The 13,718-nt window shown below is 40.4% G+C and overlaps 2 protein-coding genes across 4 annotated transcripts; one reads left to right on the plus strand and one right to left on the minus strand.

Moving 5' to 3' along the window:
- Positions 1-411: 411 nt before the first annotated feature.
- Positions 412-999, minus strand: LOC138905414 (uncharacterized). The gene has a single exon (XM_070193938.1). It carries the CDS (start codon positions 997-999, stop codon positions 412-414), a length of 588 nt encoding a protein of 195 aa, XP_070050039.1.
- A 2,681-nt stretch (positions 1,000-3,680) lies between these two features.
- On the plus strand, positions 3,681-12,957 carry LOC104113845 (E3 ubiquitin-protein ligase MBR1-like). Of its 3 annotated transcripts, XM_070195976.1 has the most exons (7): positions 3,681-4,066; positions 4,163-4,228; positions 6,518-6,609; positions 6,802-7,325; positions 12,222-12,293; positions 12,384-12,524; positions 12,606-12,957. In XM_070195976.1, the coding sequence occupies exons 3-7, from the start codon at positions 6,594-6,596 to the stop codon at positions 12,735-12,737; spliced, it is 885 nt and encodes a 294-aa protein (XP_070052077.1). In that variant the 5' UTR covers positions 3,681-4,066; positions 4,163-4,228; positions 6,518-6,593; the 3' UTR covers positions 12,738-12,957. The 3 variants fall into 3 exon arrangements, with proteins under 3 accessions (XP_070052077.1, XP_070052076.1, XP_033516594.1); XM_070195975.1 differs by having other exon boundaries at positions 6,518-7,325; XM_033660703.2 differs by lacking the exon at positions 6,518-6,609.
- The last annotated feature ends 761 nt before the right edge of the window (positions 12,958-13,718 follow it).

The following is a 13,718-nucleotide window of genomic DNA, read 5'->3' on the forward strand; positions in this document are numbered from 1 at the left end:
TTAAGTAAATGGGTTACCTCTTCTTTGACGAATTTATTCCTCGCTTAGGCAATGGGGCACTTCTTCTACCTTACCAAAGGTATGTTGGGATCCAAGCTTAACTTGTGCACGGCTATCTCCATCGAGATTCATGTCATATCCTCGTGCGACCATGCAAAACATTCAACATTAATTTTAAGGAATTCGATAAAAGCAGACCTGAGCTCCGGGTGCAGTCTTGTTCCCAAATGGAATTTCCTTTCTAGGAATTCTTCGAACAACTCAACTTGCTCCAGTTCTTCTGCCGTGGAATTCGTCGCGTCCGTCTCTTCTGGTACTTGAAAATACCTTGGTACCTGATATTGTTCCGACTCTTCTGTCCCCGGGCTAACTTACTCTGGTTCGGGGCGCAAGTGCCGGTTTTGGTAATTGCTATGCCGCACATTCATTTCCTTTGCTATTGGAGATCAAAATTGTATTCATCTCCCTTCCTGCCGGTTTATCACCCCTTATCTGTTTGATCCCCTCGGGTGTCGGAAACTTTAACAATTGGTGATATGTTAAAGGCACAACTTTCATCTCGTGCAGCCATGGTCTTCCCAAGATGATGTTATACCCCATGTCTCCATCTACCACTTCGAAGATAGTTGTTTTCATTACTCCCTCAGTATCTGAGAGCACCAAAATTTCTCCCTGGGTTGTCACGCTTGCAAGGTTGAATCCAACGAGGAGTTTCGTTGCTGGGATAATGTTTCCGGCGAGTTTAGCTTGCTCCAGTACTCTCCATTGTATGATATTAGTTGAACTTCCTGGATCCATTAAAACACATTTCGTTTTAAAATCTAACACATTCAAAGAAATTACGAGTGTGTCATTGTGCGATAGCAGCAATCCGTCTGCATCTTCGTCCGTAAATGTGATATCGTCTTCCCGAAGCCTTTTACTATGAGTTATTGATACTTTTGTCTTCTTTGCTGCTGAAAAGGTAACCCCATTAGTCTCATTCCCTCCGAAGATCATGTTGATCATTTGGCATGGGGGTTCTTCTCTTGCTTTCGAGGGTTTCGCGTCGCCCCTATTCCGACCATAATTGTTTTTAACTCGATCACTCAAGAATTCTCTGAGGTGACCATTCTTTAATAGTGTTGCCACTTATTCTCGGAGGTGTCGGCAGTTCCCAGTCCGGTGGCCATTAGTGCCATGGTATTCAAACCATAAATTGGGATTCCTCCGGCTGGGATCAGATTTCATAGGTTTTGGGAATCGTGCCTCTTTGATATTTCTCATGGCTGATACCAACTCCACCACACTGACGTTGAAGTTATACTCCGACAACTTCGGGTAAGAAGAATCTCGTGACCCCGAGATCTCTCTATCCTGTAGCGATCTGTTATTACGGCCACGATCAGTCCTTCTATCAATGATGAATTTGTCTGCTGTCCGGAAGCTCCTGCCATGACCTTCTGTCCACTCATAGGGCAAAAAACGACCTCTCAAAGTCCGTCTATCTGTGTCAATATCATCTTTCATTTTTTCTCTATTCTTCTCCCATCCTTTGGTCGACAATGGAAAGCCAACCTGATCATCTTCGATCCTTATTTTTGACTTGTACCGGTTATGGACATTTGTCCAGGTCGTCGCTTGAAAGTCGAGCAAACTTTCCTTCATCTTCTGGGAAGCGTCCGAACTTCTCGAATTTAAACCTTTGGTCAACGCTTCAGTTGCCCATTCATCTAGGGTTGTCGGTAGTAACATCCTTTCCTTCTGGAACTGGGTAACGAACTCTCGTAAGAACTCGGATTCTCCCTGCGCGATCCTGAATATGTCGACCTTTCGGGCTTGTACTTTTCTGGCACTGGAGTGAGCCTTGATGAAAGAATCCGCGAGCATCTCAAATGAATCTATGGAATGCTTGGGCAATAATGAATACTACGTTAAAACTCCCATCACGAGATCTCACCAAATTTCTTTAGCAACACAGATTCAATTTCGTGAGGAGCCAAATCATTTCCTTTCACTGTGGTTGTGTAGGTGGTAATGTGCTCATGTGGATATGATGTTCTGCCATACTTTGGCACTTAAAGTATTTTGAACCGCTTCGGTATTAATTCCGGGGCTGCGCTCGGTTTATACGGTAATTGAATATACTTGTTCGAGTTTGGGCCTTTTAATACTGGTGGTGCGCTCGGAATTTGATCCATGTAGGCGTTTACTTCCTTCATGAACTGCAAAAGTTCATCCTTGAACGGATCGTTCTCGTTGTTGAGGCCGGATCTGCTCCCCCCAGCCTCGTCGGAGCCAACTTCGCCTCTAGGAGTGTTATTATCAACTTTCTGCATCATCTGGTTCGCGTGAACATCAGGAGGAACTGGATCTCGCCTGTTTGCATTATTTGAGGCACCCGATAGCGCCTGCTTCAGTTCTATCATAACCTGATCTTGCCGCGCGAGATGACCTAGAATGATTGCCTGTTGCTCTTGCAGGACCATTACTGCATCCGCTACATGCTCCTCATCAGCATCATCAGGAGTGCCTCCCCAGCTTGTCGAGGGTACCGCCTGTCATGTACCGGTGTGACGTCATTCCCCTCATTGAGAGTGTCACTGATTGAATCCTCGAAATGAGGCTGTTCCCCTTGAATTTCAGGGTTGGGCGTGCCGTTAACAGCGTTATCTTCCATTTTTTTGTCATTTTTTGCTAGGACAAAGTAATCAAAATACATTAGCAAAAAAGACAAGGATCAATTTAATCGCACGACTATCTAGGTCCTACAGTGGGCGCCAAAATGTTTATCCGTAAAATGGTACAATTGAATTTATTTGTGGTTTCTAAACAAGTGAATTAATTTGATCTAAAAGATAATGAAATAATTGATGAGATATAAAATACTTAGCCTTACAATATAGATAGAACGACAAAGCTGATGAGTCCAGGAACAGGATTTTCGGGCACAACAATGATGAGATGAAAAGTGAGAGTATAAATTTGTATTAAAATGCTGTATAGAATGTAGTGTAAGTTAGCCAGAAAATTCGTTTCCCTTACAATGATAACTGAGCTCTCTATTTATATGTATGTCTAGGGAAAGAAGTCCTAGGATCATGCACTTCTTTATATATCAATTATGAGGGCCATTGATGAAGTGCAACGTTAGACATAAATGCCAAATTCCTTGTAACAGTCCATCATCCTTAATGCTGCAAAATATTATGTATTAAATGTTACCGGGCGTAAAGCATTTAATACTCATTTTATAATTGTTATACCTCCCGGTGACAAACAGAATAGCTATGTCCGGTAGCCATCCCCATCTTGTATTCCACATGTTGTGTTTCACGTGTCCTTCTTTTAAGCGACCACGTGTCATGTCATATTTTTCTTTATACAGCCACACTATCCAAATTTGATTTTCAAATTTTCGTAGCCCATTATGCTTTTATTAACAATATTATGCATGATTAATAAGAAAACTATAAACTTTTTTTTTGGTAAACCTTTAAATTTTAGGAGAATTACACAAAAATACAGTACACCCATATTGTTGCTCGTAAGTCGTATCTAGTCTAGAAAATATAAATATTTCAGGAAAAAAAGTTCCAACCGTATACTTGGTTTGGTTTTTTTGTGGGGCTGGTTTGGATTTTTTGTGGGGCAGGGGAAGGTGGTGCCCTTGACCTTGACTATATAAAGAGAATATTTGAAATCCTAGTTGGAAACCCAGATTACACCAACTTTTAACCTGCAGAAAGGGGAAAAAGATAAAGAAGCCAACTTTTAACCAGATCCAATAAATCTAGTGGAATTTTGAATGAAGAATATGAATTAATGGCGACAACTTTCAGTTACACAAAAAGGAGGCGAAGAACAAGAAAAACAATACAACAGACTCAACACGGAGGCAGCCAGGTGGATAAAAAATTGGACGAACATGGCGAAGAAGAAAGATGCCAATACCCACCTTGGAAAAAGGGGTGGGGTGGGTACCCAAATGCCACGGGGAGTGGAAAGAATGCTTGAATTGTGATTAATCAGTAATGCACAATCTGTAATCTAAGCAAAATCTAAGTCTTCTGTCCTCTAATGGAAGGTATTTAATTACATCCTCATCCTGGTTTTTGTAAATTTATTTATTACCTCAATCTGTATTCATTTTTTAACCCCACAACACCTTTAAATTCACCAGAGTTGCAAAGGTTTCTCATTTTTCTTAAGGGTTTTGAAGCAAGATTGATCAGTCTCATTCTTCAGGGTAAGTGTTCTTTTCCCTTTTTTTTTTAACCTATATTGATTGTATCCATTCCCAGAGATTTGTTATTACTGTTGATGTTCTGCATTTGTTAGATTTAATTGAGATATGAATTTGTTTTTTTCTTCTTTTTTTTAAGGTATGATTTTTATAAACTTCCAATTAATGAGCTTTTTTGGGTGAATTCTCCTTTTGAGATTGTTTATATTATTTCATAGCTTCCAATCAATCAATCAGCTATATCTCAATTCTGAACCAGTTTGATAGATCATATGAATACTCTTTATCTGTTTGTTCTATTTAGGGCTTTATCGGAAACAACCTCTCTACTCCTCCGGAGTAAGGGTAAGGTTTGCGTACACATTACCCTCTTCAGACCCCACTTGTAGGATTCCACTGGGTTGTTGTTGTTCCACTACAAAATAAATTGATTCTTAAGATACATTAATGGTCCTTTGAAACTGGACTTTGTTAAAATCTCAAGCTAATCTCTAAATGAAGAAACAAATCTTATGCAAAATAAGAAGAATCTTGGTAAATTCTAACCTAATGTAAGTGAAACCACAACAAGTATTAAGTTTTAATTCTACATTTGCTTCTATTATGTTCTTTTTTTGTTAAATCAACATTGACTGCGAGAAGTTGCAAATCTTATGATCAACTTTCACCATGTAGTTTTAGGTTTAGTTCGTCCTTCTTATCTCGTTCAATCATTATAGTGTTGTATCTGCAGATCAGTGCATATAGAGGTCTATATATAACATTGCCAAACCATTTAATAACTGCATTGAACAAAAACAAGATATACTTGGAAACCAAGACTGAGTAGATTTGAAGAGTAAAAATCCTTTACATTCGAATTGAACATATAGACCCATCCGATATTATGATATCGATGCACTATTTATTTTGCTTGTCCCTTGTAATTAGAAAGTTAAGGTTCAAATACAGTAGCATGACAAATATAGCTCAAGCAAAATGTTCAGCTTGTATACTGGACTTTAAGCATGCACGACGCAAAATAACCTAGTCATCCCTTCTCTTGTGAAAACCATCTATATAAAGTTTCGGAATTTCCTATATCTTACAGGATAGGAGACTTAATTTTTCACTCACCTGTTTTCTTGGATGCTATCTTCTAGAGGTTTTGAGATTTTATGAAGCAAGTTTTTGTGATACTGTAACTTTTGTGGAGGCTCGTAGTGGTGTTAAGCCTTATTGACTATAGTGATAATATCACTTTCTGTTGCGCTGCCTCTATCTACTCACGGTTATCGGATTAGGTTTCCAAAAGTGAATCTAAATCTGCTACGTTTTGCAAAGGAAGTGCATTTCCATTCAAAAAGATTCCTCTTTCATAACTCAGGGTGTCTTTGTTTCTTCCTTTCGTACTTTTTTTATAGGTAGAATTATGGGTATCTTTTTGCTTCTCAATTCTATGGTTATGTTGTTTTCAGGTTTTCAAGATATTTGTGATTCTAGTCTCACACGTAGGAAGAAAGTCTGTTTCTCAACTCACATGAAACTTCTCTTAAGTATATACCATAATTCATGCTCCCGGAGAGGTGTGGCTTTGGTTAGCTCAGTTCCATTAAACATTCTAACCAGTATTAACCTCTCAAAAATTACTTCAGTGTAGATGAAAGCGATGCTTAAAATAATATTTTCTGGTTTCAATATTATGGCTCTTACAACTCCCAATCATTTGTTTAAATTTCATAAGCTGATGTCTGTCAGTAAACCTACATTGACAGGTTTCCTTTGGAATGGGAATATCTTTTGTATAGTTGGATGGATTATGGTGAAAGTTATATCCTATTCTTTCTAAAATTATGTGGTTTTATGACTCGTTATTGGTGTTGCATACTTTACTTTTACGTCTTTCCTTCACGTGGGTATGTAGGGAAAGAAAAAGATTCATTGGGTTCATTACTTGGAGTGAATTCTTGAGTTACTGGTGTGTTACATGTAAAGTAGATATACAACTACAGGACCACAACTACCGGACCTATATATAGATTGATGACATTGTATGTGATTTCAGGCCAATGGAAAACTTGGGAAGTTATATTATATTCTGTATTACACTTATTTCTTTTAATAAAATACAGTTGCATGCTTGTTTTTCGGTAATTGGTGCTTTATTTTTTAAGTCTTTCCTTCAAGTTGGTATGAGAGGAAGGAAAAAGGGTAATTGATTACTTGGACGTGATTCTTCATTATACTGATGTTTTGCATGTAAAGTACTTATATAGCTAATTATCATTAACATCAGCGTATCATTGTGATCAGGCGTAGGAGCACTGTGAGAATTTTCTGGACTTAATTAAATAACGGAGCTTTTAAAAGGAAAGCAAAATCAACTCTAATGCAGCGTGATTCTGGTAACTCTTACTTACCCACTAGAAACCATGCTGGTGGTGCAAGTCTTGGTCGATCCAATTTAATTCCCATTAATATGACACCTTACCATGGTTCACACACTCCATATATGCTGGGTTCAGAACAAAGGGCTTCTCGGTCAATCAATCTGTCTCTGCCAGCGGTAGCTAATCTGAACCTTGAAAATGGTGCAGATGGGTCATCAGCAGCTTTGGCAAGCTCTCACTCTCGCTCAGGAAGTAACTATTCTAACTGGAGTCCAACAATAATTTCGGCAAATGTATCAATCGCATACCACCCTGAAAGAAATTATTTTTCCTGCTGGATTCCAGCAGCAATGCTACCGATCATGCATGCTCCTAATTTCTTTGTACCACTGCCACATATGCCATGGAACTGGACGTATAGCTCTTTCTCTGTCCAGGTTCCGTCAGTGTATCATATGACTGGAACAATTCGAAGTGAGGTGATTTCCCGTCAAGATAGCCTGCCGCTTGTTCCTGCTTCTCAGTTTCAACAAATTAGTCTTGCTCCAGGAGCTGAGAGAGTAATTACAGGAGAGAACATGGTGAACTCCAGTTTTGCAGTTCAACAAGTAATTTTCCGGGTAAATCACAGCCCGAGGTTCATGGGTGATGACTTTTTGCATCATCATTTGCTGAGACAAGTGAACCACGGACCTGGTCCTACACCACTGCATCCGTACAATTTTCACATGGTTAGTTTTCTTCGCCTTCTCTTTTATTTAGCTTCTTTTTCCCTTCTTTTTTCTAATTATAAATTTATACCAATCTTCACCTAAGCTTACTCATACACATACTTGATTTAGTAACTAGCTTAGGCTTATCGCACAAGAAATTTGCTTTTAATGAATGGATGATACTTATGCTTTTAGCATACGGATATGCTTATGCTTTTAACTATTGAACGTGCTTATGATTGGATGTGCTTAGTTGTTAAATCTCCATGGTAATAAATGCTATTCTGCATTTATCCTGAGGAATCATGGTGTCGAACTAAAAAATCTATTTCAGGTCGTGAGCATGTTCCCCTGATTCATTCTTTCAAAATCTCTAATTAACTTTTATTTTTCAAGCCCCAACTGATCAATATTGTAGACATGCATATGGGTTGACATACACATTTATGTGCAGCTAGCAGTGTTCCAAACATTAGAGCTATTACCCGTGTATTTTTTTTCCGTCCTTTGTTTTTTTGGGTGGAAAGTTGGATATAAAATTCATAACTGATAAGATTGACTAGTTTCAATATTATTCGTGGTGACATTATATGCATGCATTCATAAGGCTATACTTCCAAATCAAGTATCCACTTGAAAAACTACTGTATACTATTAATTATGAGAAGAAAAAGTAATATAACCTTTATTTTCTTCATGAGTTTAACACTGAAGAATGGGGGGTGGGGCGGGAGGTAGGGCAGGGTTTAGGGGGTGGGGCGGGAGGCAAGGGAGGTAAAGGGAACAAGGGTGTCTGTAGGTTAAGAATTGGATCATGGAACGTAGGTACATTGACGGGTAAGTCTATAGAGTTGGTGAAGATCCTCCAGAAGAGGAGGGTCAATATAGCGTGTGTTCAGGAGACAAGGTGGGTAGGGTCGAGGGCGAGGGACGTGGACGGGTATAAACTTTGGTACTCAGGAGTCCAGAAAGGTAAGAATGGAGTGGGCATCTTGGTGGATAGGGAACTTAAAGAGTCTGTAGTTGAGGTTAGACGAGTGAATGATAGATTGATGATTATTAAGTTGGTGGTTGGGGAGTGCACCCTAAACATCGTTAGCGCCTACGCGCCGCATGTGGGCCTAGATGAGGAGGTTAAACGGCGCTTTTGGGAAGAGTTAGATGAGATAGTGCGCCAGGTTCCGCCTGCTGAGAAGCTATTCATAGGAGGGGATTTCAATGGGCATATTGGGTCGACCGCAGGTGGTTATGGCGAGGTGCATAGAGGCTTCGATTTTGGGGAGAGGAACGGAGGAGGTACATCGTTGTTGGACTTCGCTAAAGCTTTTGGGTTGGTGATTGCGAACTCTAGATTTCAGAAGAGGGAGGGGCATTTGGTTACTTTTCAAAATGCGGTGGCGAAGACCCAAATTGACTATCTCCTCCTCAGGAGATGTGACAGAGGGTTGTGCAAGGATTGCAAGGTGATTTCGGGTGAGATACTCGCGACGCAGCATAGGCTCTTGGTGATGGACGTTGGTATTATGTTAAAGAGGAGGAAAAGGTCTACTCGAGGAAGACCGAGAATCAGGTGGGGAGCCTTAACTAAGGATAAAGCCCAAGCGTTGGAGGGGCGGTTGTCGGCTATGGGAGCTTGGAGGAGTAGTGGTGACGCAAGCACTATGTGGTCAGCGACAGCATACTATATTAGGGAGGCTGCGAGAGAGGTGTTAGGGGTCTCGACGGGCGTATCTGGTAGGCACAAAGGAGACTGGTGGTGGAATGAAGTGGTCCAAGGTAAAGTAGAAGCAAAGAAGGCGGCGTACTTGAAGTTAGTGGGGAGCATAGGTGAGGAGGAGAGGCAAGTGTGCATGGAGAGGTATAAGGCAGCTAAGAAGGAGGCTAAGTTGGCGGTCACAGAGGCTAAAACTGCGGCTTATGGTCGTATGTACGAGGAACTGGGGAAAAAAGGTGGGGAAAAGAAGTTATTCCGGCTGGCCAAGTTGAGAGAGAGGAAGGCTCGGGATTTGGACCAAGTGAGATGCATCAAGGACGATGATGGTAGAGTATTGATGGAAGATGCCCAGATTAAGAGGAGATGGCAGACTTACTTTCATAAACTTCTGAATGAAGAAGGGGGTCGGGATATTGTGCTAGGCGAATTGGAGCATTCCGAGAGTCACCGTGACTTTGGGTACTGCAGGCATATCGAGGTTGAGGAGGTCGTGGGAGCTATGTGTAAGATGAGTAGGGGCAGAGCGACCGGGCCAGACGAGATTCCGGTGGAATTTTGGAAGTGTATGGGAAGAGCAGGTTTGGAGTGGTTAACTAGGTTGTTTAATATTATTTTTAAGGGGAAGAGGTTGCCGGATGAGTGGAGGTGGAGTACGGTGGTTCCATTGTATAAGAACAAAGGTGATATCCAGAGTTATAACAATTATAGGGGTATCAAATTACTGAGTCATACCATGAAAGTGTGGGAGAGGGTGGTTGAAGCGAGGGTGAGGATGACAGTGTCTGTATCCGACAACCAGTTCGGGTTCATGCCGGGTCGTTCGATTACAGAAGCTATACACTTTGTTAGAAGGTTGGTGGAACTATACAGAGAGAGGAAGAAGGATCTGCACATGGTGTTTATTGACCTAGAGAAAGCGTATGACAAGGTTCCTAGAGAAATTCTCTGGAGATGCCTGGAGGCAAAAGGTGTGCCGGTTCCCTACATTATGGCGATTAAGGACATGTATGATGGGGCTAAGACTCGGGTTAGGACAGTAGGAGGCGACTCTGAGCATTTTCCGGTTGTAATGGGGTTACACCAAGGTTCTGCGCTCAGTCCGTTCTTATTCGCCCTGGTGATGGACGCGTTAACACACTATATTCAAGGGGATGTGCCATGGTACATGCTATTCGCCGATTACATAGTTCTGATTGATGAGTCGCGAGCCGGTGTTAACGAGAGGCTGGAGGTTTGGAGACATGCTCTTGAGTCTAAGGGTTTCAAGCTGAGCAGGACGAAGACGGAATACCTGGAGTGTAAGTTCAGCGCTGAGCCAGAGGAAGAGGGCGTGGATGTGAGGCTTGATTCGCAGGTCATCCCGAGTAGAGGCAGCTTCAAGTACCTTGGTTCGGTTATTCAGGGGGGAGGGGAGATCGACGAGGATGTCACACACCGTATTGGGGTAGGATGGATGAAGTGGAGGTTAGCATCTGGAGTCCTGTGTGACAAGAGAGTGCCACCGATACTCAAAGGTAAGTTTTATAAAGCGGTGGTTAGACCGGCCATGATGTATGGGGCTGAGTGTTGGCCCGTTAAGAACTCACATATCCAGAAGATGAAAGTAGCAGAAATGAGGATGTTGCGGTGGATGTGCGGGCACACTAGGATAGATAAGATTAGGAATGATGATATCCGGGAGAAGGTGCATGTGGCTCCCATTGATGACAAGATGCGGGAAGCGAGGCTTAGATGGTTCGGACATGTTCAGAGGAGAAGCCCAGATGCTCCGGTACGGAGGTGTGAGCAGCTGGTTGTGGATGGCACGAGAAGAGGTAGAGGGCGACCTAAAAAGTATTGGGGAGAGGTGATCAGGCAGGATATGGCGAGGCTCCAGATTTCCGAGGACATGACACTTGATAGGAAGATGTGGAGGTCGAGGATTAGGGTTGTAGGTTAGGAGATAGTTGAGTCGTGCCTTACTTCGTACCATTGTGGGACTAGTCATGTAGGATTTTTGTCTAAGATAGCTATTAGAAATGTTGTGGCTTTCTATTTCGCTTTTCAGTGCATGTCCTATTTACTGGCTATCGCTTTTGCTTTGCATCTTTCTTCTAGATTTCATGGTGTTCCTATTTTTCCTATGATTGTTGTGGTGATACTAATATTTATTAATATTGTCTCCCTTTGCTTTGCATCTTTCTTCTGGATTTCATGGTGTTCCTATTTATCCTACGATTGTTGTTGTGATACTAATATTGTTTCCTTTTTGTCATTTTGTCATTTTGTCTTTTTATTTTTTTTTTGAGCCGAGGGTCTTTCGGAAACAGCCTCTACTCCTTCGGGGTAGGGGTAAGGTCTGCGTACACACTACCCTCCCCAGACCCCATTAGTGGGATTTTACTGGGTTGTTGTTGTTGTTGTTGTTGTTGTTGTTGTTGAGTTTAACAAAATTGAGAAACAAAAAAGCAAGTCATATTACTTGATAGTCTAATGAGATTTGCGTCTTCCTTGAAAGCCCTGGGGCAAGTTTGCTTTTCTGTGACAATCCTTGAAACTGGCTATTCAAATAGTAAAGAGAACATTAGAGCTGAGTTAATAGACAAAAGGCATAAGTTTTTGAAATCCTTTGGTTTAAATATTATTATCATGTGATGCTCAAACGAGTCCTGTTTGCAAGCATTTAACAAGATTACATCGTGATGTATAATCCTTTTGCTCCCTTTCCAACTCTAACCCAAATCAGTGACTAGGTTATTTAGTTTTCCGATTCGATGTAAAATCCAACCATGTCCCCTTTGATTTTTCTCACGCAAAGTTCAAGCCTCGATCTCCTGTCTATACTTGAAACTCCTCAAGACCTGATTATGAATTCTTGAATTCAGGGTCATGTGACTGACGTATTTCTGACAATATAGAAGCTTTTCGAGTTGTTGGTATCCTAATTTACTAATTTGGAGTTTACAAAGTTATTTTTGCATCTAAAGTTGCTAATTCCAGTGGCCACCACGAGCAAGCTAGTCATTATGTATATGAAATGCAGGAAATTATCACTTCACATGAGATCTCTAAGTGATAATGATTTCAATATATTGCAAAATATCCTTACTAGTTAATATTTCTTTGATAAGCAAACTATGCATGTTCTGACTGAATCACAATTAATAGTTGATCCATAGCATTTGCTTGGATGTTGTAACAAGTTGCATGTGACATTTCAGGCACAACATGGTGGAGGACAAATTGGTACGCGTCAAACTTTTTATGTTGGCATAGAGAACATGAGTTATGAGGTAATAACCGACAAACAAGAAGAAAATAGTATAAAAATCTATTATTCTTTATGAAATATTTTCCCTCACAATTTCTGGTATGGGATTTAGGTTTTGTTAGCCTTTCAAGACCAGGTTGGATATGTCAGTACAGGATTGAGCAAGGAAGTCATTTTAGCACGTATGAAGTGCATCAAGTATCAGTCAATCGCAATATCTGTGAATGACAGCGATAGGTGTTGTATTTGTTTGGTAAGGGCTTATTTCATTTGGTTGTCTCCTATGCAAGTAAGTTAGATAGCCTTACTCATAAATACCTTTTTGTTTTGGTAGGACAACTTTTGTGATGGGCAGACCATTGGATTTGCTGACTGTGGGCACTACTTCCATTTTGATTGCATCACCGAGTGGCTCATGCAGAAGAATTCTTGCCCTCTCTGCAAAAGGACTGCGTTAACAACTTGAGGAAGTACAATTTGCTCTAGCAAGTTTCTCCGGAACTTGAATTTTATTGCTTTGAACCTATATATACGTTTATTTCAATTTAAGCAATTTGTTATACTTTTGATGACAATTAATAAGACCTTTCAAACCTTGATAGCAGTTTTATAAAATCGATAATGTGCAATGCAAGTGTATGTGTTGTGCACTCTGAGTGGGAGAAAAAAATGTTGTTTATGTTGAATTGCTTGAAAGATGGCGATTCATATACCAGATGTTCAATAGAAGTATAGAATGCAGAATAAAGTACGTATAGAGGGCACTTGGACTTGCAAAACTTGGGCCATATCAGATTTTTGGTTATATGTCTCGCAATTTACCAGTGAACTTATGAAATGTATTTTGCTAAAATAAAAGGAGAATTTAAGCTATGTATATATTTACCAATGTTAACATGATAGTTTATTTTGCCTTTATTAAATTGTCTAAGTTTTTCATTTCCATGGAGTACTTGCTACCTTCCAACATTATTTTTCCTTTATTAAATTGTCCACGTTGGCTGTCGTAGAGAACATGAGTTATGAGGTAATAATCGACAAACAAGAAGAAAAATAGTATAAAAAGTCTATTATTTTTATGGAATACTTTTCCTCACAATTTCTGGTCTGGGATTTAGGTTTTGTTAGTCTTTCAAGACCAGGTTGGATATATCAGTTACAGGATTGAGCAAGGAACTCATTTTTGCACGTATGAAATGGATCAAGTATCAATCGATTGACGTATCTATAAATGACAATGATAGGTATTGTATTTGTTTGGTAAAGGCTTATTCATTTGGTTGTTTCCCACGCAGGTAAGTTAGATAGCCTTACTAAAAAATACCCCTCTGGTAAAGTAGGACAACTTTTGTGATGAGCATACCATTAGATTTGCTGATTGTGGACACAAACTTCCACTTTAATTGCGTCGCCGAGTGGCTTATGCAGAAGAATTCTTGCGCTCTCT

The sequence above is a fragment of the Nicotiana tomentosiformis genome, chromosome 2, assembly GCF_000390325.3.
Source record: "Nicotiana tomentosiformis chromosome 2, ASM39032v3, whole genome shotgun sequence".
NCBI classification, from domain to species: Eukaryota; Viridiplantae; Streptophyta; class Magnoliopsida; order Solanales; family Solanaceae; genus Nicotiana; species Nicotiana tomentosiformis.